Raw genomic sequence first — 25,119 nt, 5'->3', positions numbered from 1 at the left:
AAATACACACAGTACGGAGTAAGTACATTACATGTACGGAGTACGGAGTAGGAGCACCACTAACATCTCCTTTGCTTCGAACGGCGTACTCAGGACGGGGTACTCAGTGCTCAAGAGGGGGTACTCAGTATGGAGCACTGTACTATAATACTTGTACTTGTACATTCAGCTGTAAGAACGTACAAGTACCAATTAATTAGTCCCTACACATTCAACTACGCAACAACTACACTTGCAAGTACTTGTATGCAAGAACAAGCACAAGTGCAGTGTACAAGTATGCATAGGCACGAGTAGTTGGGAGTACTTGCAACTACATGGACCCCTACAAACACTTTATCCCCATCGATGACAGTGTACTTGCTTATATTAGAACTGAAAGCAATACTCGCGAGGTACAGCTAGCTGGTAGAGGTGTGCATGCACAGGCTCCGTCGATTCGGATACCGTGTGGCAAGAATCGAAGCACGGTGTGTCCGAATCTTGCCAGCCGTCACCGACAATGCGTCCTTGGAAGTGAGGCCTCCATCTTGCTCTGGACGAAGATATTGACTGAGCATCAAGGCCAGATCTGGTTATTCCTCCATGCCGTCATCTTCCTCTGGCCCATGCAAAACAGTACCACAAGGACTGCTTCCTCCATACCGTCATCTTCTTCTGGCCCATGCAAAACAGCACCACAAGGACTGCTTCCTCCATGCCGTCATCTTCCTCTGGCCCATGCAAAACAGCACCGCAAGGACTGCTTCCTCCATGCCGTCATCTTCCTCTGGCCCATGCAATGCAGCACCACAAGGACTGTACGTCGGAAGTTCTGCTCTCGTTCGTCAAGCTTCGCATACACGGCGTCTCCAAACCGTTGCTTCCGAGTACGCATGAAGAGACATGGCAACGATCAGCGACAAATACATTGCTAACATGCATCTAGAACATCATCTGTGTGGTTCCTAGAACGCAGCCACCAGGCAGCATCCGCGAAGACAAACGACGATTTTTCTCCCTTGGCGGCGACAGAGGATCCCTTGACAATCGAAAACCAATGCTAGATGGAGTTTTCCCATCGTACAAAGAATACTCTTACCAGCTCGCATTCGGTACAAGCGACAGACAAGCATCCTGCGGCTTGTCCGTGACCATTTTCATCCATGGAAGAAAAATGCCAACTCGGGAGGAGATTGTTGTTACGAACGGCATATACCCTGTGAAGCCAATTCAATAACTTTGGTGACTTGTACGCTTAAAGTATGGGCCGGCCCGAGGCATGCGTACAGTAGTTGTGGTAATAATGCTTGACTAATTACTCCGCGGTCTGGTTATTAATTATTAGTCCATGTCCCTACTCGGCCAGCGCTGCAACCCGAGGGCGGAGAGCGAGCGGCCGTGTTTCTAGTGCGGTTTTAAATACCCCAACGCACTACGACGCACTACGGAGTTCAACAACAAGTGCTATAATTGCTGGCAGTCCAACGCTTGCTCTGGCCGATCAGCCAATGAACAAGCGGGCCCATGACGATGTTCGACCGACTTCGATTCTGCTACCAAACATCTGCATGCATACGCCCATTGCCACGCATTGAAATCCTGCTCATCGCCCGCATCTAGTCTCGCCATCCGCCGTGACGACTCACATCACACGGGTTTAACTGACCCTCTGCCGACTTGCCTGTGAGCTCAGCTGTCGAGGCTGCCACCCCGCAGCTACTGACGACCTGGCTACCCTGCAGACCAAGCTTGACAAAGAACGTGCCTCGACGGCAAACGCAGTCGCAGAATTCCCGCCCAATATCACCACGAGTGAACAAGGGCCTGTCTTGAAAGGACATCCGTTTCTCGCTTCAGATACATGCCGCGCCTTTTGTCCGCCTTGGCCGTCTCCATGCCTAGACGTTTCGCTCCTCTGAGAGATGGTGTCGTGAGCAAGAACGGTGACGGTCCAAAGTTGCGGGGCATCGTCTTTGACATGGACGGAACGCTATGGTACGTTGATCTGCTCGATACACTTTGTGCCTGTAGCTCCCCTCCCCCCCTCCCCCCCTCCCCCCCTTGCTGGTGTCCCGACTTGGACTTGGTCGTGACCCAAGGATCAGGCCGTGGCCCCCTCGCACCACTCGTGGCTGGATACAATACGTCCACGCACACGAGCCGACGAGGCACTTGTCCATGCGCATCAAGACGTATATTTCGGGAATACCTACGTATGCAAGTGCATGTGCTGGCCGTGCAGGGAACTCGCTGACTCCGGACGTGCTGCGCAGTGTACGGGCATGCTGACGTAGACCGCAGCGAACCTCAGACCTACATGTTTGCCGAAATGCGTGCCGCCCTCGGCATCCCCAAATCCATCGACATCCTCCAGCACATAGAGTCGCTCCCCGAGCCGCAGCAGGCCGCCGCCACCGAGTCCATCCGAGCCATCGAACGGCGTGCCATGGCCGCCCAGGTGCCCCAACCAGGCCTTGACCGCCTCATGACCTACCTCGACGCCCGCGCCGTGCCCAAGGCCATCTGCACCCGCAACTTTGACGTGCCCGTCCAGAACCTCTTGACGAAATTCCTCGCCGGCTCCGTCTTTCACCCCGTCGTCACCCGCGAGTTTCGTCCTCCCAAGCCCCACCCGGCCGGTATCTTGCACATCGCCGACAGCTGGGGCCTGCGCGACCAGGCAGGCGGTGTCGATGCGAGCTGCCTGATCATGGTCGGCGATTCCCTCGACGACATGACGGCCGGGAGGAAAGCTGGCGCGGCGACGGTGCTGCTGGCGAACCACGTCAACAGGGACTTGGCCGACCATGCCGACACCGATCTAGTCGTCGAAAGCCTCGACGAGCTGGTCGCCATCCTGGACGACGGCTTCGAGGGGAGGCCGCTGACGGCGGAATGAAACCTCGAGGCCCGAGGCACCCCTGCCCGAGGCATCCCTGCCCGCCTTACCCACCGCTGCACGCACGCCGGGAGCGACCCTGCAGTGCCAGCATGGCATTGGCTTCGGAAATGAAAGGAAGAAAATCGAGCGGGAAAATGAATGACCCTAAAAATGAACCGAAATGTCATGTGACTGCTCTGTATTTATCCCGTAGCCTGTGTTGCTAACAATACAAACATCTCCCACAGACCGGTGCATGCTCGAGTCGGATTGCTGACCATCAACCCGCGACGCGTCGGCATGACTTGGCGGCGACGTGACACGCCGCCGTCCGACATCCGTGCCGACCTGGAAAACCCCGTTGTTCATGCGCAACAGTGGCGGCACTCATAAAAGAACGGGGGAGAAATGGAGGAATGATGCGCCGAGTGATGCTATATATCGCCGTACTGGCCAGCGTCGAAATGGAAGAGTAGGCCCTGGCTCGCGTGCTGGCCTCCGAGTGACCAAGTCGTTCCCTATCGACTGTAGCCCGCGTTCGGAGGCAGACCAAACTGCGCTTGCCGTCGATTTTCCCTTCGGGGGTCGTCAGCCATTTCCTTCTTCGGCGGCGGAGGCGGTAAAGGCCCGCCGGGGGGACCGGACCGGACAGGCAGGCTGAATGTGGAGGGGGCCGCGGCCACGGGAGTCGTCGCGTCGTGGAGCGACGTCGGCGGTGCCGAGTTGGTCGTCGCCGCCCTAGGCGCCAAGCCGGCATGCGCGCTCACGGGCGTCCGGCTGGTTCCGTAACCGTTTCGGCTTGGCGACCGACTTCGGTGTGACTGGTAGTCCTGTGGCGAGATGATCCCGGCACCGACGATGGGAATCTCCCCCGACGTCGGCGTTTGGATGGTGCGGTCCTCGGACTGGGAAAAAAAGGTGGGTGAGTCGCTCGATCGCAGCAGATCCTGCGTTGCCGGCGACAGCTGGGGGGCCAGATGAGACTTGCGGTTGTCTCGCTCCATGAGTCCCACGGCCCATTCTCGGAGGTCGACCGGCGTCCTCTTGGCCGCTTGGACGAAGGGATCTCGGTCCTGGTTGGGCATCATGTCAGTGGCGCGTTCAAGGGCAGGGGCGCGGGTGGAAGAGGGCATTGGAAGAGGGCATTGGAAGAGGGCTGAGGAAGAGGGCTGGGGAAGAGGGCTGAGGAAGTGGGCTGTGGAAGAGGGCTGTGGAAGAGGACCGTACAAGAAGTTCCTGCGGCGTCGGCCGCTCCTCGGGCTCCTTGAAAAGACACTTTTGAATCATGTCATCCAGGATGACGGGGAAGGCATCGCTCTTGGGCAGCTGCGGCGCGGGCTCGTGAACAATCTGCTGCAAGAGGTCCAGGATGCCGGCGGGCGCACACTCCTCATCCGAAAACTGCTCGCTCGCGGCAAAGGGAAACTTGCCGATGGCAAGCTCCATGATGCTCAGCCCAAAACTCCACACGTCCGACTTGACCGTGTACTTTTCGCCCTGGATTCGCTCGGGGGCCATGTAGGTGGACGTGCCCACAAAGGTGTCGGCGATGGAGTTGATCAGCTCGCCGGAGACGCCAAAGTCGCAGAGTTTGATGGATCCCCGCGAGTTGACCAAGATGTTGGATGGCTTGATGTCCCTGTGCATGATGTGATGCTTCGTGTACAGGTACGTGAGGCCTCCGAGCGTCGCCTCGGCGATCTTGCCCAGCACGTCCACGCGGACGGGGCCAAAGACTCTCGACACTCGGTCCAGGGACCTGCTCGTGCGGCACATGGTCAGCAACCATGCAGAGGCCCCCATGGAGGACGCTGGCCGAACTCACCCCACATCCATGTACTCCATGCACATGATGACGTCGTTGTTGCTGTTGAGGAAGGCGCCGTAAAAGTTGACGATGTAGTCGGAGTGGCAGCCGTGCATGATTTGTAGTTCTCGAACGATTCGCTTGCGCATCTCCTTTTTGGCTTCGACGTGGATCACCTGGGAAGCATCAGCAACGGCCATCGACGGCGAGAGGAGAGGACGAGGATGGGACGAGGATGGGACGAAGGGGGCGCAGGGGGCATCGACGGACGGGGCATACCTTGCGAGCCATGACGGTGCCGGTCGTGAGGTGCTTGACCTTGCTCACGGTGCCTCCATTGCCGGAACCGAGCTCCTTGAGGATCTCGAGATCCTCTATCCTCAGGTTCAACTTGTACTCGATTCCAATCTCCAGCTGGCCATCCTTTTCGGCCTCGTCGTGATCGTGATCGTTCCCGGCTCGGTTCGTCTCCGCCGTCGGCGGGGGCCGCGGAGCGGCAGGTGTCAGGGCGAGTCCTTTGACGTTTTTGCGCTTCATCGAGCGCGGAGCAAAGGGGTCGGCCATGGTGCGTGGGGGGGGGGGGGGGGGCTGTTCGCCAGCTGTCGGGGGCGACTGGGATGGAGTCCGAGAGGGGACCGGCGGAGAGCCGGGAGGTTCAAACTCGGAGAAGGCTCAAGACAGCAAGGCTCGGGGTGTCATGCCACTTCGCCGTCGAGTGTCTTGCGCTGGGCGATGAGGATGAGTTGCCCAGGAGCGGTTGCGTGAATAACGGACGACGTTCAAGCCGTCGGCGAACGGTGGTGGGGTAATGACGGGGGGCGCCCCAAGGTGTTTCGATTCTAACGGTGCAGGCCGCGGCCAAGGGGATTTTAACTTTGGCTGATGGATAGATCTGAACGACGGGGTTTCGAAAACGGCTCTGCAAACAAAGCCAAGCCAGAGTTTACGCAGCTGAACTGTCCGTCCCTGCTGGATGGTGGCCGGTATCGAGAGGTGACTGTGCGAGAATGGATGGATGCCTTTGTGTAGGAAGGGGGGGGGGGGGGATTATTCTCGGCCCCGTAGAGATTGGTGCCGTAGGTGTTCCTCGTCACTGTAGGGAGTACCGTACGGAGTTCGGGGTACATACAGTGCTGTACTTTGGCACGGCTGATGGCGGGTTGCAAGCGTTCTGTGGGGTTATTTAGTGAGGCACATCTCCCCCTGTAGGCTCTATTGTCACTACCCTAGGCAATTGTGCGGGACAGAGTCACGAGACTGCTAGGTACTGCACAGTACTTGTACTGTTCCATAGGATCAAGGCACCGAGGAGTTGAGGTAGCTTGGGCTAGTCCCTAAGTATTAATGCTGGGTAATACCACAATGTCCACCAGTCTTTATTGGCTCCTTTGTCACGCCTGGTTACTTGTACTTGCTTGCTAATTATTAATAGTACTTGCTTACTTCTCAGTAAGTACATGTTACTTCTCACTAAGTAATTATAGTACTTACTCAGCACCTGTATGGTAGGTCTTACCAGGCAGCGGTCTGTGACGGGGTTCCATCAGTCAAGTCCATCTCCAACCACTGACCAGAAAGCCTTGAAGGGTGAAATATGACCATGGAGAGAGACATGCCGATCAATAATCAATGTAAATGTTACAATACTCAGTACTAGCACGCTCGTGCCATGTTCGCTGGGTGAGCGTCAACTTGACGGTGCTAGCAGTGGCCACGAGGAAACCAGAAGCGAATTGGCTGTCGAAATAGCACGGGATAGAAACGAATTTGTGACATCGTCGTCGTGCATGTGACGGAGTCTGCGTTCTGCTGCCAGCAGCTGTATTCATTGTGTCGTTGACTTTATTTTCCCCATGTCGTCGGAATTAGTAGGTTGGCCGTCGAGGGTGCTGCGTGATGTAGAAACCTAGACTCGCCAGCGCCGTTAGCCTGCCCTTGGGGGGCGCCCAGGTCGAACGTCAACAGAGAATATTCATTTGCGAACCAATAACTGGCGATTTGACAACGTTGAGTTCGCCCCTTGGATTGGCATCATCTTCCATCGTGCGTGATGACGGTGCAGCCTCGGCACGGAATATGACTGCGAATCAAGTATGGCTGCGAATGAGGTAGGGAGAATCCGATGGAAGAGGGGCTCGATGCAGCTTCTCGATGCAGCTTCTGGTATGAACAAGGCATATTGCCCATTGCACATGTCGCTAGCAGACTCGTATGCCTCCATTCGCCGTACCGTTTATCCAAAAGGCGAGTTCGTCATTCGGCGCGAGCAGAGGTCTTGCTGATCAGATCGGGGCCCGCCCATCGGTACGTCAACAGTGGGCTAAATAGGCAGCAATATTTGCTTTACGTAATCGACGAACGAGCAACATAACATTTACAAGTAATTACTCGGCCCCCTGCCACGGAAGTACGACTCCCGAAAATCAAAGCACAACAGGACACCAATTCGACACCGGCCAACATTTTTCAATCTTGTCCTCTCTCGACTGCCCGTCTCTCGTATCATCCCTACCCTGTCAAGCTCGCCGGCTGCGCCCGCTTTCGAGCCGTCGATCGATTCTCGCACATCGTCGTCTTCTCGACGCCTGCTCCGTCGAGCCGGTTGCCAGCACCACGATGAGCAACTCGATGCGCGATCTGATCTCCGGCGAGGCCGAGCTGGATGATGAGGAGGATGACGACTCGTTTGACGAAGAAACTGGCGAGGGGGGAAGAAAGGCCAAGTCGACGCACTTTGAAGACTCTAGCGAGGAGGAGGAAGATGACGACGATGAGGAGGAGGCCCGAAAGGTGCGTCCTCTGTGTGCCGTCAAGACGACATGGTTCGCTAACCTGCACACCCCGTGTGCGTAGATCCGTGAAGGCTTCATCGTCGACGAAGACGAGGACGAAGACAGAGGAGACTCGGACGAGGAAGATCGACCGGTCGTCAAGCGGAAACGAGAACCCCGCGATCGTGAACAGGAAGAACGGCTCGACGAAGACGACTTGGAGCTCATCGGCGAGCAGTTTGGGGAACGGCCAAAGCCACAGACCCAGGTCCGTCATCATCCGCCGCACGGTGCCCATTGGATGCTCGGGAAAGCTGACCATGTGCTCTAGTCCAAGTTCAAACGGCTGAAGCGTGGCCACCGCGGTGACGACGAACCCGAAAGGGAGCATCGAGGCCTCGAGGAGATCTTCTCGGACGAAGACGAAGACGCGGGGGACCAGCACCCGTACAGCAGAGCCAACTTTCGAACGCAGGCCGACGAATTCGACGACTTCATCGAGGAAGACTTCCCCGAGGATGAGGATGAACGAATGCGCCAGCTCGAAGATGCCGAGGTCGCGAGGCCCCGAGACCGCGGCGTCGGAGCCATCGTCGACACCAGTGGTCTGGGCAAGGATGCGCTCGATGACATGGAAGCCATTTTCGGCAACGGCGAGGATTACGCCTGGGCCCTGCAGCTGGAGGATGAAGAGGAGGACCGAGAGAGGGAAGAGCAGGCCATCGAGCTCAAGGACGTCTTTGAGCCGTCGCAGCTGAAGGAGAAGCTCCTCACCGACGAGGACAACGAAATCCGCTTCACCGACGAGCCCGAGCGATTCCAGCTGGACCGCAAGCCCTTCAAGAACCTGCAGCTCTCGGCCGAGCAGTTCAAGGAAGAGGCCCGGTGGATCACGAACCTGCTCTGGCCCAAGAAGGGGTTGGCCCAGGAGCTCCAGGCACCGTTCGCGAAAGCGGTCGGCAAGGTGCTCGAGTTCTTCATCGTCGACGAGGTCGAGGTGCCCTACGTCTTCCAGCACCGCAAGGACTATCTCCTCCACTCCAAGAAGATCCGACGATCGACGCGCGACGACCCCGACGCGCCAGACTACACCATACAGTCGGACAAGCTGCTGAACCAGGACGACCTGTGGAAAATCCTCGAGCTCGACATCAAATTCCGCTCCTTTGTGGAGAAGAGAGCGTCGCTCGAGAGGACGTTTGAGAACCTCAAGACGCTCGACGTCGAGGACGCCATGGTGGAGGAGATGATCCCCGAGGCGACGACCATGGAGGAGCTCCAGGACCTGCAGGATTACCTGCAGTTCCAGTACGGCTCGAAGCTGAAGGACCTGGCCGCCCTGTCCGGCAACGTCTCGCAGATGAAGCGGCCGGGCTCCAAATCCTCCCTCCTCGACCGCGTGCGCAACGGCAAGTCGCTCTACTTTGTCAAGGCGTACGGCATCTCGTCGGACCAGCTCGCCAAGAATGCCTTGCGTCTGGGGAAGAAGGTGTCGCCCGAGGACGACGATCAGTACCCGATGGACCTGGCCGACAGCCTCATCGACGACCACTTCAACACCGGCACCCAGGTGATGCACGCGGCTCGGCAGATGTACGCCGAGGATCTGTTTGCGAGCCCCCGCATGCGCAAGTTCTTCCGCAGCTCGTTCTACCAGGCGGCCGAAATCAGCTGCCGGCGGACGGACAAGGGGCTGCGCAAGATCGACGACTCCCACCCGTACTACGAGATCAAGTACGTGCAGAACCAGGCCATCGCCGACCTCGTCCACCAGCCGGAGCTGTTCCTGAAGATGATGCGGGCCGAGGAGGAGGGCCTCGTGGAGATCAAGGTGGAGATGCCTCCGCGCTACGACTTCCGCCGACAGCTATACCAGGAGTTCGAGTCGGAGAACAAGAGCGACCGCGCGGAGCAGTGGCGCGAGGAGCGCAAAAAGGTCATCGACCTGTGCTACCCCAAGCTCGAGAAGATCATCGTCAAGAACGTCAAGGAGGTGATCCGATCGTTCTGCCAGGACGAGGTGCTGAGGATGTGCCGGCAAGAATTTTATCGGAAGCTCGACCAGGCGCCGTACAAGCCGAAGGGTATGGTCCTGGGCACGGCGCCCCGCGTCCTCACGCTCTCGAACGGCATGGGAGACCCGGCGCGGGAGCCGACCTGCTGGGCCTGGGTGGACGAGGACGGCCGCGTGCTCGAGCAGGGCAAGTTTGGGAACCTCGCCCGGGACGAGGCGCAGCGCGACGAGTTCGTCGAGCTCGTCCAGCGGCGCCGGCCCGACGTCGTCGGCGTCAGCGGCTGGTGCGCCGAGTCGAACAGGCTCGTCCGAGACCTCGAGAGCCTCATCAGCGACAAGGGACTCATGGGTCCCGAGTTTGACGACGCCGAGACGAACGACTACCGCACGGAGCCGTTGGAGGTGGTCATCGTCGACGACGAGGTGGCGCGCCTCTACAAGGACAGCCCGCGCGCGCTCGCCGAGCACCCGTCGCTCAACCCCGTCACCCGCTACTGCGTGGCGCTGGCGCGGTACATGCAGAACCCGATGAAGGAGTACGCGGCGCTGGGCAAGGACATGTCGTCGCTCTCCTTCCACCCGTGCCAGCACATGCTGCCGCAGGAGAAGCTCATCAAGTACCTCGAGTCGGCCATGGTCGACACGGTCAACATGGTGGGCGTCAACATCAACGAGGCCATGGGCGACGCGTACACGGCCAACCTGCTGCCGTACGTGGCCGGCCTCGGCCCGCGCAAGGCGACGAGCGTCATCAAGGCCATCAACACCAACGGCGGCTCCGTCGGCACCCGGGACGAGCTCGTCGGCGACCCGGACACGGGAAAGGTGCCGGTGGTGGGGCCGCGCGTGTGGAACAACTGCGCGAGCTTCCTGTACATCGAGTTCGAGGCGACGAACCCGTCGTCGGACCCGCTCGACAACACGCGCGTGCACCCGGAGGACTACGAGCTCGGACGCAAGATGGCGGCCGACGCGCTCGAGCTCGACGAGGAGGACGTCAAGGCCGAGACGGACGAGAACGGGCCGGGGGCCATCGTCCGGAAGCTCTTCCGGCAGGAGGAGCAGGAGCGGGTCAACGAGCTCGTGCTGGACGAGTACGCCGACCAGCTGCTCAAGAACTTTAACCAGCGCAAGCGGGCGACGCTCGAGGCCATCAGCGCCGAGCTGCAGGCGCCCTACGAGGAGCTGCGACGAAGCTTCGCGCCGCTGAGCCAGGCGGACGTCTTCACCCAGTTCACGGGCGAGACCAAGTCGACGCTCTGCGAGGGCATGATCGTGCCCGTCAGCGTCCGGCTCGTCCGCGACGACTTTGCCATCGTCAAGCTCGACTGCGGCATCGAGGGCAGGGTCGAGGCGCACGAGGTGACGAGCCGGCCGTCGGTCAAGGACGTGCTGAGCGCCGGCCAGACGGTGCAGGGCAAGATCCTCGAGGTCAACTACCAGGACTTCATGGCCAAGCTGTCGATGCGGGAGGACTCGCTGCGGACGGCGTACAAGCCGCCGGTGCGCCACGGCCGCGACGGCTGGGACTACGAGCTCGAGGCCAAGGACAAGGAGGAGCTGCGGGAGAAGGACAAGACGACGGGGCGGACGCAGCGCGTGGTGAAGCACCCCAACTTTAAGCCCTACAACTCGGTGCAGGCGGAGGAGTACCTCGGGTCGCAGCCGTCGGGCGAGGTCATCGTGCGGCCGTCGTCCAAGGGCAACGACCACCTCGCCATCACGTGGAAGGTGGCGGACAACGTCTACCAGCACATTGACGTGCTCGAGATGCAAAAGGACAACGAGTTCTCCGTCGGCAAGCTGCTGCGGGTGGGCGGCAAGTACACGTACAGCGACCTCGACGAGCTCATCGTCGACCACGTCAAGGCGATGGCCCGCAAGGTCGAGGAGCTGATGCGGCACGACAAGTTCCAGAACAGGTCACGGGCCGAGACAGGTGAGCAAGAAGCAGGCGGCCGACGGTTCGGCGCGCGACGACGCGAGGGTCCCGTCCGCTAGCTAACGAATGCACGCGGGCAGAAAAATGGTTGACGACGTACATTGACGCCAACCCCAACCGCTCGACGTACGCCTTTTGCATCGACACGAAGCACGCCGGCTACTTTTGGCTCTGCTTCAAGGCGAGCCGGACGGCGCGGGTCATCGGGCTGCCGGTGCGAGCCATCCCGCAGGGGTTCGAGCTCAAGGGGTACCAGTACCCGGACATGCGCGCGCTGTGCAACGGCTTCAAGCTGCGGTACCAGAACGAGTTTTCCAAGATGGGCACGAGGTGACGGCGCGGTCGATGGGCAGCGCCGGAGCCACCGAATGCCCAGGTACTGACGAGATGCCTCTCACGGCCGAGATGTCTCCCACGGCCGAGAAGCGTCCTACTCTTTGCACGCAAGCTTCGTGCTGGCGGAGAGGCGCGGGACGTGCGGCACGAAACGGACGACCTGCACGGCCGGGGCGGCATGCCGGCGAGGCCGAAGCGGACTTGGGTGACGTCGGCGGATGGCATCGGCGAGGTCGGGACCACGTCGGTCGCCTTGGCCGACACGCCATGCGGATGGGCCATGATGACGGCGGGCCGAGGCGAGGTCAGGTGGTGCGTCGGGGACCCCTGCGGGTGGAGATGGACTCGGGGGCAGGATTCAGGAACGTTCCACGTCGGCGCACACGGAATGACGGTGACATAATTAGATGCAGAGCAAGCACGAGCACGGCGCAGGGACAGAGATGGCAGCAGCAGCATGGCAGCGTGGACGAGCAGCCGGGGCCGCGGTGAGTCACGGAGAATGCCGGTCCCAGGCAGGTACCCGTTCTCAACAAACGATGCAAGACATTCGATGCCATTCTAGCCTCGTGACGTCTTGCGCCAGAATGGATACGAAGCTGCAGCGATATCGGCCCTGTTGCAACGGGCGGGAGGAAAGGCGACGAACGGCTCTCTCTCCGACTCTGCTCTCTCGGCGATGGCCAACACGTGCAAGTAGAGTTTGGTGGGCATTGATATGAGGTTTGAACAAGGCTCTCGGCACGTACTGAGCAATACGCTGCACAGTACTGCAAGTACACGGTAATTACGTCCAGACCCAGCAAGTGCTGTAAGCACTGTGCAGGTACGGAGCATTGCCGTAGTTACGGAGGACTCGTACACAAACAGTACTCCAAGCACAGTGCGGGGTACGTTGCACATGCCCTGTACAGTGTACACTTGGAGGTATCTACTGTAGATAAGTACTAGGCAAGTGCTCTACAGTACAGTAGGTACATACGAGCACGGAGTAATGATGGTGCAAGTACTCCGTAAGTACGGGGGACCTACGTACGTAAGTACTTAAGCAAGTAAGTGCTGTCCGCTGCACAGTACAATTACACGTTCTTGTTGCACGGAGTACACTGTCAAGCACAGCAAGGTTCAATTGCACCCTGTGCGGCACTGTTGGTACTTGTACATGTTACTTGCTGTCCCCTGCACAGTACAACTATACTTGCCTGTTGCACGGAGTACACCGTCAAGCACAGCAAGTTCCAATTGCACCCTGTGCGGCACTGTCGGTACTCACGTTACTTACTAGGTAATGTCCCCTGTACAGCACGCTGGCTACCTAGTAGTAATTAGTACGGCTTAATGTACACCGTCAAGCACCCTGTGCGGCACTGTTGGTACCTGCACACGTTACGTACCGTCCCCTGTGCAGCACAGTGGCTAGGGAATTGGCACGGCTCAATGTACACCGTCAAGCACCCTTCGCGGCACTGTCGGTGCTTGTACACGTTACGTACCGTCCCCTGCACAGCACACTGGCTAGGTACCTAGTAATTGGTACGGCTCAATGTACACCGTCAAGCACCCTGTGCGGCACTGTCGGCACTTGTACATGTTACTTGCTGTCCCCTGTACAGCACACTGGCTAATTAGTACGGTTTAATGTACACCGTCCGGCACGGCAAGTACCAAGTGCACCCTGCGCGGCACTGTTGGTACTTGCGCATGTACTTGCGGCGGTGCTGTGCGTCCGGCAAGTGCCAGTACATGCACAGGTACTCCGTACTCCGTGCTATGCTTGCTCCGTACAGTGATGACTCGCACTCACTGCACTGTACGGCGCAAGTACAGTGCACGCAAGTACAGCGAGTACGTAAGTACTTGCATGCTCGTCGAGGTGCCGAGCGCCAGACCCACACGTCCGCCGTCGTCGTTTGCGCGACCATGTCGGTACCCCGTACCCCGCAAATGGCTGAGCGACATGTGTCACCTCTGGGTACCGGGTACCGTCCGCGCCGGCCAAGGGGTGGCTGTCCTGGCCGAGCAACCTCTCGCGGCGGTACCTTGGGGCCTAGCAGCCCGTCGCCCGCGCCGCACCGGCGGCTTGTTAGCGGAGCCGGTAGATGGTTGGCCGACCAGACCAGCACCTGGCGAGGGACGCCTCCGTACCTAGCAGGTCGACGAGCCCGCGGAATGCCTGCTAGGTACCAGGGCAGGTTGGAGGTACCCACCAGGGGGGAGGGAGGTACGGCGTCCGTCTCACGACGCTCCATCCGAGCGAACCGGCAGCGGTCCGACTGCTGTCCGCTCGAGGCCGTCGCGCCCGCATCATGTGACGCGACGAAGACGACGATCCCACGTCGACGACATCGGCCGGTGGCCGCTGCTTCTCCGCGTTCGGGGGACCGCAGGCGCTGCGCTGCCCTGCTGTGGTGGGACGAGCGCCTGCCGGCTCAGCATTGCGTCAGTCTGGCAGGTCACGCGATGGGGGTGGGTTCGTGTGGTGCGTGCATCATAGGTACCTAGTACGTTTGATGGCGCACCCCCCCCCCCCCCCCCCCCCCGCCTACTCGGCAGCCAGCGGCAGGTAATGGCCAGGGACCTCGATCTTCTTCGTCGTACCCCGTGCCGACTGGCGCGGTGACGACACTGTCCCGCCAGCGCCCCTCGCCTGCGACGACGACGCACTCGCACCGTTCGAGTGGCTCCGGTACAGTGCGGCCGGCACGGAGGACGGTACTCTGCGCAGTCGCCACGACGACGAGCAGGTGTGCGTACGGCGTGGCGGATAGTACCTTGATTCCACCTCCGCCTACGCCAGTGTGCACCTACAGTGGGGGGCTGTACTCGTGGGCGTCCGAGTCGGCGCCGACGTGGACTGGGCCGACGAGATGCTGAGGTCCCAGTAGGCACCTGCTAACTGCCAACTGCTGACTGCTAACTGGCAACTGCAGACTGCTAACTGGCAACTGCCAACTGCTAACAGTTGACTGCCAACTGCTAACAGTTGACTGCCAACTGCCAACTGCTGACTGCTAACTGCCAGCTGCCAACTGCTAACTGCCCACTGCCAACTGCTACCTGCTACCTGCTGCCTGCTACCTGCTGCCTGCTACCTGCTGCCTGCTGCCTGCTACCTGCTACCTGCCAACTGCTACCGCCATCTGCCACCTCGTAGCTCCCACCCACCAGCAGTTGAGCCGCTGGCCTGCTGCCGCCCCAACAGATTCCGCCGCCGACAGATTCCACCGCCGCCAGCGGACGCTCCATCGTTGCGGACCAAAGGCTCGAGGTGCGACGGCCTCGAGCTCGCGTGCATGAGCCGATACACGTGCACCAATCGCACGAGCTGCTCGCCCGTGGACGCGCTGGCCGACGGGGCTTCCTCGCCTCGCCGCATGCAAGTCGCCCTCAGGCCGCTGCCAACCACGGTCCTCGCTGCTCCTCTGCCTCTGTGCCTCGAAGCGTCGGCCAACAGAGGGCGAAGGCGCAGGTACTCTGTACTTGCAGAGCCCACGCCAACGTGCCCAGGTGGTATCTCGGTGCCCGGGCAGTGCTAGCTTTGTACATGTACCTGCTCCGTACACCTCGCAGCGCGCGGTGCCGCATACCGTCCTCCGTACACGCCAAGTACGCTGTACATTGGCACCGCTCTCGACGGTTGTTCGGAGGCTGCAGTCGATAGGACTCGCCCGGAGCTGATTGGCTTCGTCATACACGCCCCCCTCTCCCCCCCAAAGTCCCCTCCCCTCCCCTCCAGGACCCGAGCGGCCCTCTGATATAATAACACTTCCTCGTCCTGCTCCCTCTCGCTTTCGTTTGCCTCCCACGCTTCTACACCTACACTTTATCGCCTCTTCCGACCATCCAACCAACAACTCGTCCATCCATCCACATCCAGTCCCGGATAACTATCCCTCTCACCAACGATATATATCCATCCACCCATCCACCCACCCATCCATCCATCCATTTCATCCATCCACCCATCTCTCCATCCTCTCCTCCTCCGTCCGCCCATCGCACGATTCAACCATCTGCCCTCGGCACACGCATCGCCCGCACCTCCGACGAACCATTGCAGCATTCTCCTCTCTCCACCTGCTCTCCTCCCTCCCGACACGACAGACGTGCTCATCGATCGACCGGACGAGATACCAGCAGCATCGTTGAGTTTGAAAAGCGAAAAAGTTGGCCTCATTTCTCCTCCAGGTACAGCACTTTCAGCCATCTAGTTTCATCAAAAGTAGGTTCGCCGTCCGTTCTTGCTTCCGTTCTTGCTTCCATTCTTGCTTCCATTCTTGCTTCCATTCTTGCTTCCATTCTTGCTCGCCTTTTTCGGCATCCAGCATGACGCACTCATGGCGACATGGGCAGACGTCATGTCGTTTGCCCCGTCACGCATCGTGACCCGTCGTCTCCACCCCAGCTCCCTTGCACTCTCCACCTCGCGTCCCCTCCCCCCACTCCTTTCGGCGAGTCTCGGCTGACGTCAGGTCCCTGCAGTGACTCGCTCCCACAAGGCCAACGACCGTGACCACAAGGGTCTCGCCGACGGCTCCGCCGCGCCCTCGGAACACCTCCCACGCTTCTTCGCGAAGCACGGCTACGCCGACGTCGACCCCAAAAAGGTCAAGAAGGATGGCGGCGGCAAGGGAAACTGGTACGTGACAAACCCCCATCCCCGCACCCCCGCCCAGCCCGTCATCGGCCGCTGACGCACCGTCGAACAGGGGGAGCTTTGGCGAGGAGGTGATGGATGAGGAGTTCCGCTTCACCAACGCGCGCCGCCGCTCCAACAGCAGCAGCGTCTCCCACTCCATGGGAGACTTCAAGACCAAGTTTGACGTCAACGAGCACGACCCCGTCTTCGAGGAGTCGGTCCACGGCCCCGTCAGCGAAGAGGGCGACGACCTGTCCAAGACGGACTCGTCGGAGAGCGGCATCTCGTCTTAGATGCCGTCCCCGCCGGGTCCCGCCGGGTCCCGCCCGTCGTCGCTCGCTCTCGGTTGCGTTCTTTCTTTTCCACCAGCAGGGGCCGCAGTCTATATTTTTCACAACAACACACGTGCTTTCTCAAGGGCGGAGCTTGGAGGCACGACATGACGGTACGCGCCGCCGGCCCATGGACGGACGGGAAGGATGCGTCGGGACCGAGCTCGCCTCGCGATGCTCGTCCTCGACGACCCTGGGGATTGGGGCGGGACTAGGATTTGCTTTGCACCACGCTGTATGTGGATTCAAAGATGTACAACTGTATCATCACATCGCCAGTCAATGCCACTGGCCACGGCCTTGAATGAACCAAAGCCTTCATGTCCACGGCAGCACCTTGTGACGCCGCATCGTGCCGTGCCTCGGGGACGCCGCCGTCGCCCTCGATGCGTGCACGCCGACCCTGGGACGGACCGTGGATCCTGCGAGCGAGCATCGGCACCGGGAGGCTCTGCCTGCCCTTGCCTGCCCTGCCCCTCCGAGCACGAAACGCAGTCGACGCATGCGAAGCAGAGGGCGGCCTGCGAGGAAGCGGTGCTGCCCCTCGATTGCGTGCACCACCACTACGCGGACACCTCCAAGGCCGTGGGCGCCGCCGTCGACGCCGCCGTCACGTCAGTGGCTTCCTCCGTCGTCTGAAGACGAAATTTCGCCCTTGATGGACGGGAGTCGAGGGCGAGCGTCGGCCGACGAGCGACGAGGCGGAATCCTCCCCGAATGGTGCCTCGGGCACGAGCGAGATGGCATCATCGTCACGCGGCATGATGTGTTGCGATCTGCATGGAAGTCCATGGTGGCCGTAGCATGGTATGGATGTGCCGCATCAGCCGTGCTGACTCGCACCACCATTACGTCAATCGACGGCCGAAGGGTCGCCGTAGGTACATGATGTTACAAGGCCAAGGCGCAACCGACGCATCTGCTTCCGGTGTTGTCGTGGGAGGAATTGTGGCAGGCATTGCCGAATCCGATGGGAAATCGACACTGTGATCATTACCTGTACTGCAAGTACCGTACAGTGCCTGGTAGCTAGCTGGCTGTGCTCCAAGTACTGTGTGCATGTACTGTTCTTGTACTCATCGCGTGCTCCAGCATTTGTACTCCGTGCGGACTATTCCATACACTCGGCCACATACTGTATACAACCAACCCGTACGTAGGTGTACATGCATATGCACTGTGCACTCTTTCGAACTGCAGCTGTGCCCTGCGCTGAAGCGAGCTGGGAGTTGGTGGGAAAGTGCCGTAATTATACTGTCCAAGTACTGCAAAAAAAGGCTTGCACCCACTGAAGCTCTGTACTGTACCTGTAGCATAAGTACGTGTACTCCATACTCCGTACGGAGGTCAGTATTATGCATCAATACACTCGTGCGTAAAAGGAGGCCCTTACTAAGTACTAGGTACGCAGGTATTCCGTACTTGTACAACTACCGCAAGTGGTGTACTGTAGTTGTACAGTACTTGCACGGAGTACAATTGAGCAAGTATTACAAGTACCTTCATGTACCCTACGGGGCACGGAAGGACCTTCCAGGGGCCCCACCCTACGACGGACGCGGTCCGTGCGTACTTTTAATCATCTTGACGCTTCCTAATCGACGAGGCAAAAAAAATCCCTTTGCATCATCGACAGATGTGACGCGCCTTCGCCTTCTCCATTGCCTCGACGACAGGTCCATCCATACCTTGGACGAGATAGCGCCTCCATCCAACACCGCCGCCTGCATAGGGGTTCGCCATTGCGTTCGACATCACGCCCGCGTTCATATTCCGCCGTGCCAGGGCAGCCAAACGTCTCGCCGAGCTCCCGTTGGCGGCGAGGCTGGCCTCGACACGGGGCTGACCTTGACACGAGGCTGACCTTGAAACGAGGCTGATCTTGACAAGAGGATGATCTTGACAAGAGGCTGATCTTGACAAGAGGCTGATCTTGACAAGAGGCTGACCTCGACACGAGGCTGATCTTGACACGAGGCCGATCTTGACACGACGCTGACCTCGACACGAGGCCGATCTTGACAAGAGGCTGACCTCGACACGAGGTTGATCTTGACACGAGGCTGACCTCGACACGAGGTTGATCTTGACACGAAGCTGATCTCGACAAGAGGCTGACCTCGACAAGAGGCTGACCTCGACACGAGGCTGATCTTGACACGAGGCCGATCTTGACACGACGCTGACCTCGACACGACGCTGACCTCGACACGAGGCTGATCTTGACAAGAGGCTGACCTCGACACGAGGTTGGTCTTGACACGACACTGACCTCGACACGAGGCTGATCTTGACACGAAGCTGACCTTGACACGAGGCGACCTCGACACGAGGCTGATCTTGGCCTGGCCTGACGTGCGGACCCCCCGACGCACCCCCCGACGCACCCCCCGACGCCTCCCAAGACGACGGGCACTCTCGTCGCCGCTTCCCTCGCCATGCCCGTCCCCCCGGCGTATCATGAATCTCTCCCTTGTGAGTCTCGCCCCTCCCCGTCGCGCCATCCGCGCAGCAGCGAGCCAACGCCGGACCCACGTAGACATCGACCCTGAGCCTTCGGTCGAGGCCCTTGCGGCCGCGCGCGCCCTCGTGTCCGCCGAGCTGGAGCAGCACCCGCAGCCATCCCCGGCCGACGCGGCGGCCAGGGAACCTTCCTTCTCCCCCGCCATAGCCGCCGAGCTCGACCGCATCGCCTCCGGGACGGCCATGCAGCCGCTCAACCTCGAACGCTACGAGGCTCCCGAGCGGCCATCCGCCGACAACGCCTCGTCGGCAAAGTCCCTCACACCCGTCTTCGAGGCTGCCTGCGTGTCGGGCTCCTACCTCGCCGCCCGCAACGAGAACCTCGCGCTGCTCGACCGCCACGGCGCCAACGCTTGGCTCCTCGGCAACTACCACCTCGAATCCCTCCTCCGCTCCCTCGAGCGCGAGCTCGCCGACACGAAGAAAGACATGGATCTCGTCAACGCGACCCGCGCCTCGAGGCAGAACGACGTCGCCGCCGAGATGCACCTCCTCGACGAATCCTGGCGCAACGGCGTCGGGCGAGTGCTCGAGACCGAGGTGGCCATCGAGGAGCTCAAGGCCGAGGTGCGCGAAGAGCTGAAGAGGAGGAGTGCCCTGCCGGCCTCGTAGAGCACCGCGGCGGTTGCTGTCGCTGCCTCGTCGAGCGGAGACCAGGTCGAGAGCAAGGCAACGCATGCACACATGACGAGGCGGCAGGGGGAGCGGGCGATGGAGGCGGCGATGGGGAAGGCGGCGATGGAGAAGGCGGCTTAGCCGAAGGACTACCTCCCCATTCACGTCATGTCGTGCTCGTCCGAGCCGGCACGGAAAGGCATGACTGGCGGAATACGGCTCGCCATCACGCACTCGCGCGCACACACACGCACACATATGCACACATGTACATGCAGATATTATTGTTTCTATTGTCATGGTTCGCCAAATACTACGCATCCTCGGGCCGGGTAAAGGTGAAAATAATCATCTGTTGACGAGGAATGTCTTTCTCAGGAAGCAAAGGGTGATGGCATCTGGACTATTCCTCTCCGAAACGCCGATTGAAGCACAAACCCATCAGAGCGCGCGCGGGGGCAGAGCAGGCAGAGCAGAGAAGCACACACGGGCGCGTCGGCGAGCCCACGCCACCATCGGGCCAACCACGGGACGTGCCCCCTTCGGCCTATCCCCTCACTCACTCTCTATGCAAGGGATCCATCTCCTCGACGCCCGTAGCGACGCCCTGGTACCTGGTCCGGCGCAGGATGCCCTCGACGGGGCCCAGCAGCCTCTGAAAGGCATTCTTGCCGAGCGTCGCCACCTTGACGTCCGACGAGGCGACGACGCTAGCGGCTCTGGGTGCGTCGTTGAGCAGGGCGAGCTCTCCGAAGAAGTCACCCTTCTCATAGTGCAGCACCTTGTTGCTCGGGTCGCCCTTGAAAGCGTCCGCCTGGCCGCTCTCGAGCAGGAAGAAGGAGTGGCCCGGGTCGCCCTCCTTGATGATGATGGTGCCGGGGGCAAACTTCTGCGTCTCGAGCGCGTCGGCAATCTTGGAACGCTCGTAGGGCGTCAGGGAGGCGAGCAGGGGCACCTCCTCGAGGAACCCCTCGTACATTCGCCTCCGGGCAAACGTCGACTCCATGAGGATGCGGCGGAAGGTGAGGCGGTCGAGGGCCCAGAGGGTGCAGCCGGCCTCGACCGAGATGACGGTGGCGGCACGGGGCGCGTTGTACATGAGGGCGAGCTCGCCAAAGGAACCGCCGGCCTGGATGTTTCCGACCTTTTCGCCGAGGCCGCCGGCCCCGGGCTGGATGGTGCCGCTGGGGTTGACGTGCACGTCGAAGGAGCCCTTCTCGACGACGTAGAAGAAGTCGCCGGCATCGCCCTGGCTTATCACCTGCTCGCGCGCGTCAGCATGGGCCAGGCTGGCACCCTTGGGTCCCGGGGCGGGGCCGGCGCTTGGCTTGCCTTGATGTCCTTGACCGGGATCGGCTTCTCGACGAGGGCGCCGAGGATCTGCGCGCTCTGGTCCTCGTCGAGGTGGTTGAAGAGGAAGTTACCCTCGATGGCGTGCTTCAGCCGCTCCATCTGCTCGCGCGTCTTCTCGTGGAAGGGCGGCGACCAGTTGTCGTACGTGTCGGCGCTGGGCTTGAGCGACTCGGCCGAGACCGAGGTGCGACGGGCAAAGTTGTACTGAGCCGGGTAGCTCTCCGGCGTCGGCGCGTTCCTTGTCGACCACGAGGCGTCGGCGGCGGCGTTAGCTCCGAAGGCGCCCGAGAATTGGGGCGCGCCGTTGGACGAATTTTCGTCCTCCTCGACGACGCTGTGCATCGTGTTCGACGGTCGATCACCGCCAAACGGGTTGGCGTTGACCCCGAACGGGCTCGTGAAGGCGCCTGACATGATGACGATGAAGCCGATGCGTACTCTGAAGAGCGCTATGGGGATTCAAGACGAGATGGCCGGTGCCGCGGAAGGGCGTGAACGTGAAGGCGGAACGATGCCCACTGGTGCTCGACGATGCAGTTCGTCAGCCACCGTCGATTCGCCTCAGCGGCTTCGGCACCAACGAACCTTGTCAGATGATCCTCGAGGAAGCGTCACAAAAGGTCTGGAACATGTTAGCCGCCAAGGAGCCTCGCTCGGGGTGCATGATCCGGAACGGGCCGGGGGGGGGGGGGGGGGAGGGAGGAGGGAACGGAGCTCGGAGCCGCGACGGGACGACGATGAAGCTCGGGGCCACGGCAGGCGAAACGTGCGGAAGCCGACGGCAGGGGGGACGGCGGACGGCGGAGCGAGCCAGCCCATCCAACTTGCCCGTCGCCTTTCGGGCGGCGGCTTCGCAGAGTCGTGCGGTGGGTGAACGGGCACGCGGTAACGACGAGATGAACGAGGACCGCGGCAAAGGCCGGCGTACCCATGGCCCCAGGCGGGCGAGGGGAGAAGCAGGAGAGCAGGTGACGAGGAGGTGGCGAGGAAGAAGGGGGGCGGTGGGTTGACCTACTCGAGCACCGGCGGACGGAGCGTCCGTGGAGAGCTGATCTCGCAGGTCTTGCCGGACGGCTAGCGAGGCGAGGCTGCGAAGAGAGGCGAAGCTCGAGGAGGGTCGACGACGGTGGAGAGGAGGCCCTGCGAGGCGAGGGTGCTGGACGGCCGATTCGGTGCTTGCACGCGGCCGAGGAGCAGGAATCCGCCGATGGGCTGCCGTTCCGAGCGACGAGACTCGTCCGGGAAGCGAATTGCTGGTGGGGAGAGCGCGGACGACCGAGGTTCCTCGTCGGCTGGCGATGACGAAGAGGGGAGGTAGCGGCAGGTGCTGATGGTAGGAGGAAGTGCGAGACGAAGGAGCTGGCGGGCGTATGGCGGCGGCGGCGGAATGAGTCGAGCGAGGAGGGTGTACGGAGCAGGGGCTGACGGGCTCGCTAACGCCAGAAGCAGCAGTCTGAGGCGAGCGGGAGACGAGCAGGAGGCGTTGGAGCGAAGCCGCCGGAGACGTGCACGTGTGCGTCGATTTTGGCGGAGGCGAGGACGGGACGGACGAGGTAGCAGGTTATGGGACTTTGGGGGACCTAGCCTTGGAACCTTGGGCCCAAGGAAGACGAGGAGGAGGGTCGAGGAGGAGGGTCGAGGAGGAGGGTCGAGGAGGAGGGTCGATGATAGGCGGGAGCGTGGGGAGGAGGAGGGGGGGGGGGGGAGGAGGAGATGGATGGAGTACGGAGTACTTAGAGCAGCGTAATTGCACTAGTACATGCTGGCAAGTACATACGGCATACTGCGTAAGTACTCCCTACTGTCGCGCTGTTAGTACCGTAATCGTGCTATACACAGAATATACTCCTTTTTAGTACGTAGGCATCGGCAGGTCACGGAGTACTCTTGGAGTACCTATGGAGTGCAATGGGTAGTGCTCGTACCACAGCAGGCCCATGCGGTACTTGGTGGATCGCTCTGCCGAAGCTTTCTAGAAGTGCGCACGGACCAGACCCATTGGGCTTGGCCAGCCCCGCGCCGCCGTGGACGAACGAAGGAAGCCTCGACTGACCTGGCTGGTCTGGCCTGGCAGCTCCGAGCTCCCCACCCCGGCTTGTACCTGTACATGTCGTCGCGCCGCACGTCCACGTGTGCCCTTGTACGGGTACGGCACGTGTTGGGAGCGAGCCTGCGCCGACGAGTACCGAACGGTACCAAACGGTACCAACAGGCCAGGTTCCTCTCGGCGGCGGCGCCCACCAACGATATACCTGCAGCGGAGGTCCCTGCATCGAGGCGTGGCTGGTGCTCGCTGAAACCAGTGTCAAACTAATACTAAGTACTTGGGTACGGATCACGACGGGCTGCTAGCTCTAGAGCAGTTAACTCCTCGTGCTGCGTCTGCTTCTGCTTACCGCCGCTTCGTGGCAACCACATGGTAGCAACCTAGCGAGGGAATGCCCGAGGCAATGCTCGCCTCGCTCGTCCTTGCGACGCGAAGAGCGTTCATTGAATCCCTCCAGCCTGCTGATTTTTCATGTCGGCCGCGTCGTCGGCCGAGTCCTGGCTGCGACCCAAACGCCGAACGCAAGCTAGTAGGCTGCCGGAGGTTGCGCTTGCGCAGAGGGGCCCCGTCGCCCTCCGTCCGCTACGGGCAAGGCGCCATGGGCGAGCACGCCCGCCATCTGCCATCGGTTAGCTCTCCTACCCACCGGGCAGAGGCCCTGCGCCGACAAACCATCGAGCAGCTCCGGCTGCCTTTTTGGAAGATGTGAAACGGATCATCAGCGGATGCAGGGCGGATGGGGAGATGCGGAGGGAGGTTAGCACGCGTGCCTTCGCAGCTGCGTTTCATGACTCAATCTTGGCGTACTGTAGACTGTTGACGTGCTGTAGACGTACTGTAGACGTACTGTAGACGTGCTGTAGATCTACTACTAGGTACTAGGTACCACACCTACATTAGTACCTAGTACTATACACCTCTGTACTGTACACCTACTGTATCACCGACGTTGGTACGGAGTACTGTACGCTGCACACCTCATTACATACTTACTTACGGAGTACTGTACATATATCTTGCAAGTACGGGGTAATTGCACATCGTACTGTACTCCGTTCATCCCCTGCACATCTTACATTCCCCGTACACCTACTAAACACATTCTGCACACATTCTGCACACCTTCTGTACACCTACAAGTACTTACGGTGCACCAACGTCGTCAAGCGCAGTCGATGATGCCGGATTCGGGTCCTCGATCCGAACACGACCAATCGCCGGGCTTAACGCTGGCTCCTTGTTCTTGATGCTCCAGGTAGAGGCGGCATCGTACGACTGCGAGTCCCTTGGCCGTGTCTCGTCGTGCGTCAGGTCACCATGATGCTAGTGGTAGAGGGGATCATCACCAACGAACGTGTCAGAGCGACGGCCGAAAGCTGCCATACCGCGTGTGCAATCCAAGGGAGCAGGCCAATGTATAGCGTGTGCACAGAGTATCGCCTGCTGGCCGGCCTCGTGTATTGTCTTGCTTCTTGCTTCTTGCTTCAGCTTCTTGCCTCTTGCACTGGCTCTTGCCTCCTGCATTAGCTCTTGCCTCTTGCACTGGCTCTTGCCTCTTGCACTGGCTCTTGCCTCTTGCACTGGCTCTTGCCTCTTGCACTGGCTCTTGCCTCTTGCACTGGCTCTTGCCTCTTGCACTGGCTCTTGCCTCTTGTACTGGCTTTTGCCTCTTGCACTGGCTTTTGCCTCTTGCATTTGCTCTTGCCTCTTGTACTGGCTTTTGCCTCTTGCACTGGCTTTTGCCTCTTGCATTTGCTCTTGCCTCCTGCATTTGCTCTTGCCTCTTGCACTGGCTCTTGCCTCTTGCACTGGCTCTTGCCTCTTGCACTTGCACTTGCCTCCTGTCCATGTCTCTTGCCTCGTGCCTCTCGGTTCCG

The 25,119-nt window shown here is 60.4% G+C and overlaps 6 protein-coding genes across 6 annotated transcripts; 4 read left to right on the top strand and 2 right to left on the bottom strand.

Annotated features, from left to right (window-relative positions):
• Positions 1-1,876: 1,876 nt before the first annotated feature.
• Positions 1,877-2,881, top strand: DCS_01828 (HAD-like domain protein; the record flags this gene model as incomplete). The annotated part of the gene is made up of 2 exons (XM_040799159.1): positions 1,877-1,977; positions 2,284-2,881. The coding sequence occupies 2 exons, from the start codon at positions 1,877-1,879 to the stop codon at positions 2,879-2,881; spliced, it is 699 nt and encodes a 232-aa protein (XP_040660042.1).
• Positions 2,882-3,381: 500 nt separating this feature from the next.
• Positions 3,382-5,234, bottom strand: DCS_01827 (MAP kinase kinase EMK1; the record flags this gene model as incomplete). Its single annotated transcript, XM_040799158.1, has 4 exons — positions 3,382-4,032; positions 4,091-4,622; positions 4,689-4,846; positions 4,950-5,234. 4 exons carry the CDS (start codon positions 5,232-5,234, stop codon positions 3,382-3,384), a joined length of 1,626 nt encoding a protein of 541 aa, XP_040660041.1.
• A 2,052-nt stretch (positions 5,235-7,286) lies between these two features.
• DCS_01826 (uncharacterized protein) lies at positions 7,287-12,433 on the top strand (the record flags this gene model as incomplete). Its single annotated transcript, XM_040799157.1, has 6 exons — positions 7,287-7,460; positions 7,524-7,709; positions 7,773-11,394; positions 11,579-12,045; positions 12,141-12,221; positions 12,299-12,433. 6 exons carry the CDS (start codon positions 7,287-7,289, stop codon positions 12,431-12,433), a joined length of 4,665 nt encoding a protein of 1,554 aa, XP_040660040.1.
• Positions 12,434-16,070: 3,637 nt separating this feature from the next.
• Positions 16,071-16,665, top strand: DCS_01825 (STF2-like protein; the record flags this gene model as incomplete). The annotated part of the gene is made up of 3 exons (XM_040799156.1): positions 16,071-16,125; positions 16,216-16,372; positions 16,443-16,665. 3 exons carry the CDS (start codon positions 16,071-16,073, stop codon positions 16,663-16,665), a joined length of 435 nt encoding a protein of 144 aa, XP_040660039.1.
• A 2,499-nt stretch (positions 16,666-19,164) lies between these two features.
• DCS_01824 (uncharacterized protein) lies at positions 19,165-19,839 on the top strand (the record flags this gene model as incomplete). Its single annotated transcript, XM_040799155.1, has 1 exon — positions 19,165-19,839. The coding sequence occupies one exon, from the start codon at positions 19,165-19,167 to the stop codon at positions 19,837-19,839; it is 675 nt and encodes a 224-aa protein (XP_040660038.1).
• Positions 19,840-20,401: 562 nt separating this feature from the next.
• On the bottom strand, positions 20,402-21,609 carry DCS_01823 (cAMP-dependent protein kinase regulatory subunit; the record flags this gene model as incomplete). The annotated part of the gene is made up of 2 exons (XM_040799154.1): positions 20,402-21,103; positions 21,190-21,609. 2 exons carry the CDS (start codon positions 21,607-21,609, stop codon positions 20,402-20,404), a joined length of 1,122 nt encoding a protein of 373 aa, XP_040660037.1.
• Between the last annotated feature and the right edge of the window lie 3,510 nt (positions 21,610-25,119).

Source organism: Drechmeria coniospora, chromosome 01 (assembly GCF_001625195.1).
Source record: "Drechmeria coniospora strain ARSEF 6962 chromosome 01, whole genome shotgun sequence".
NCBI classification, from domain to species: domain Eukaryota; kingdom Fungi; phylum Ascomycota; class Sordariomycetes; order Hypocreales; family Ophiocordycipitaceae; genus Drechmeria; species Drechmeria coniospora.
This window is presented reverse-complemented; position numbering and strand designations above follow the sequence as displayed.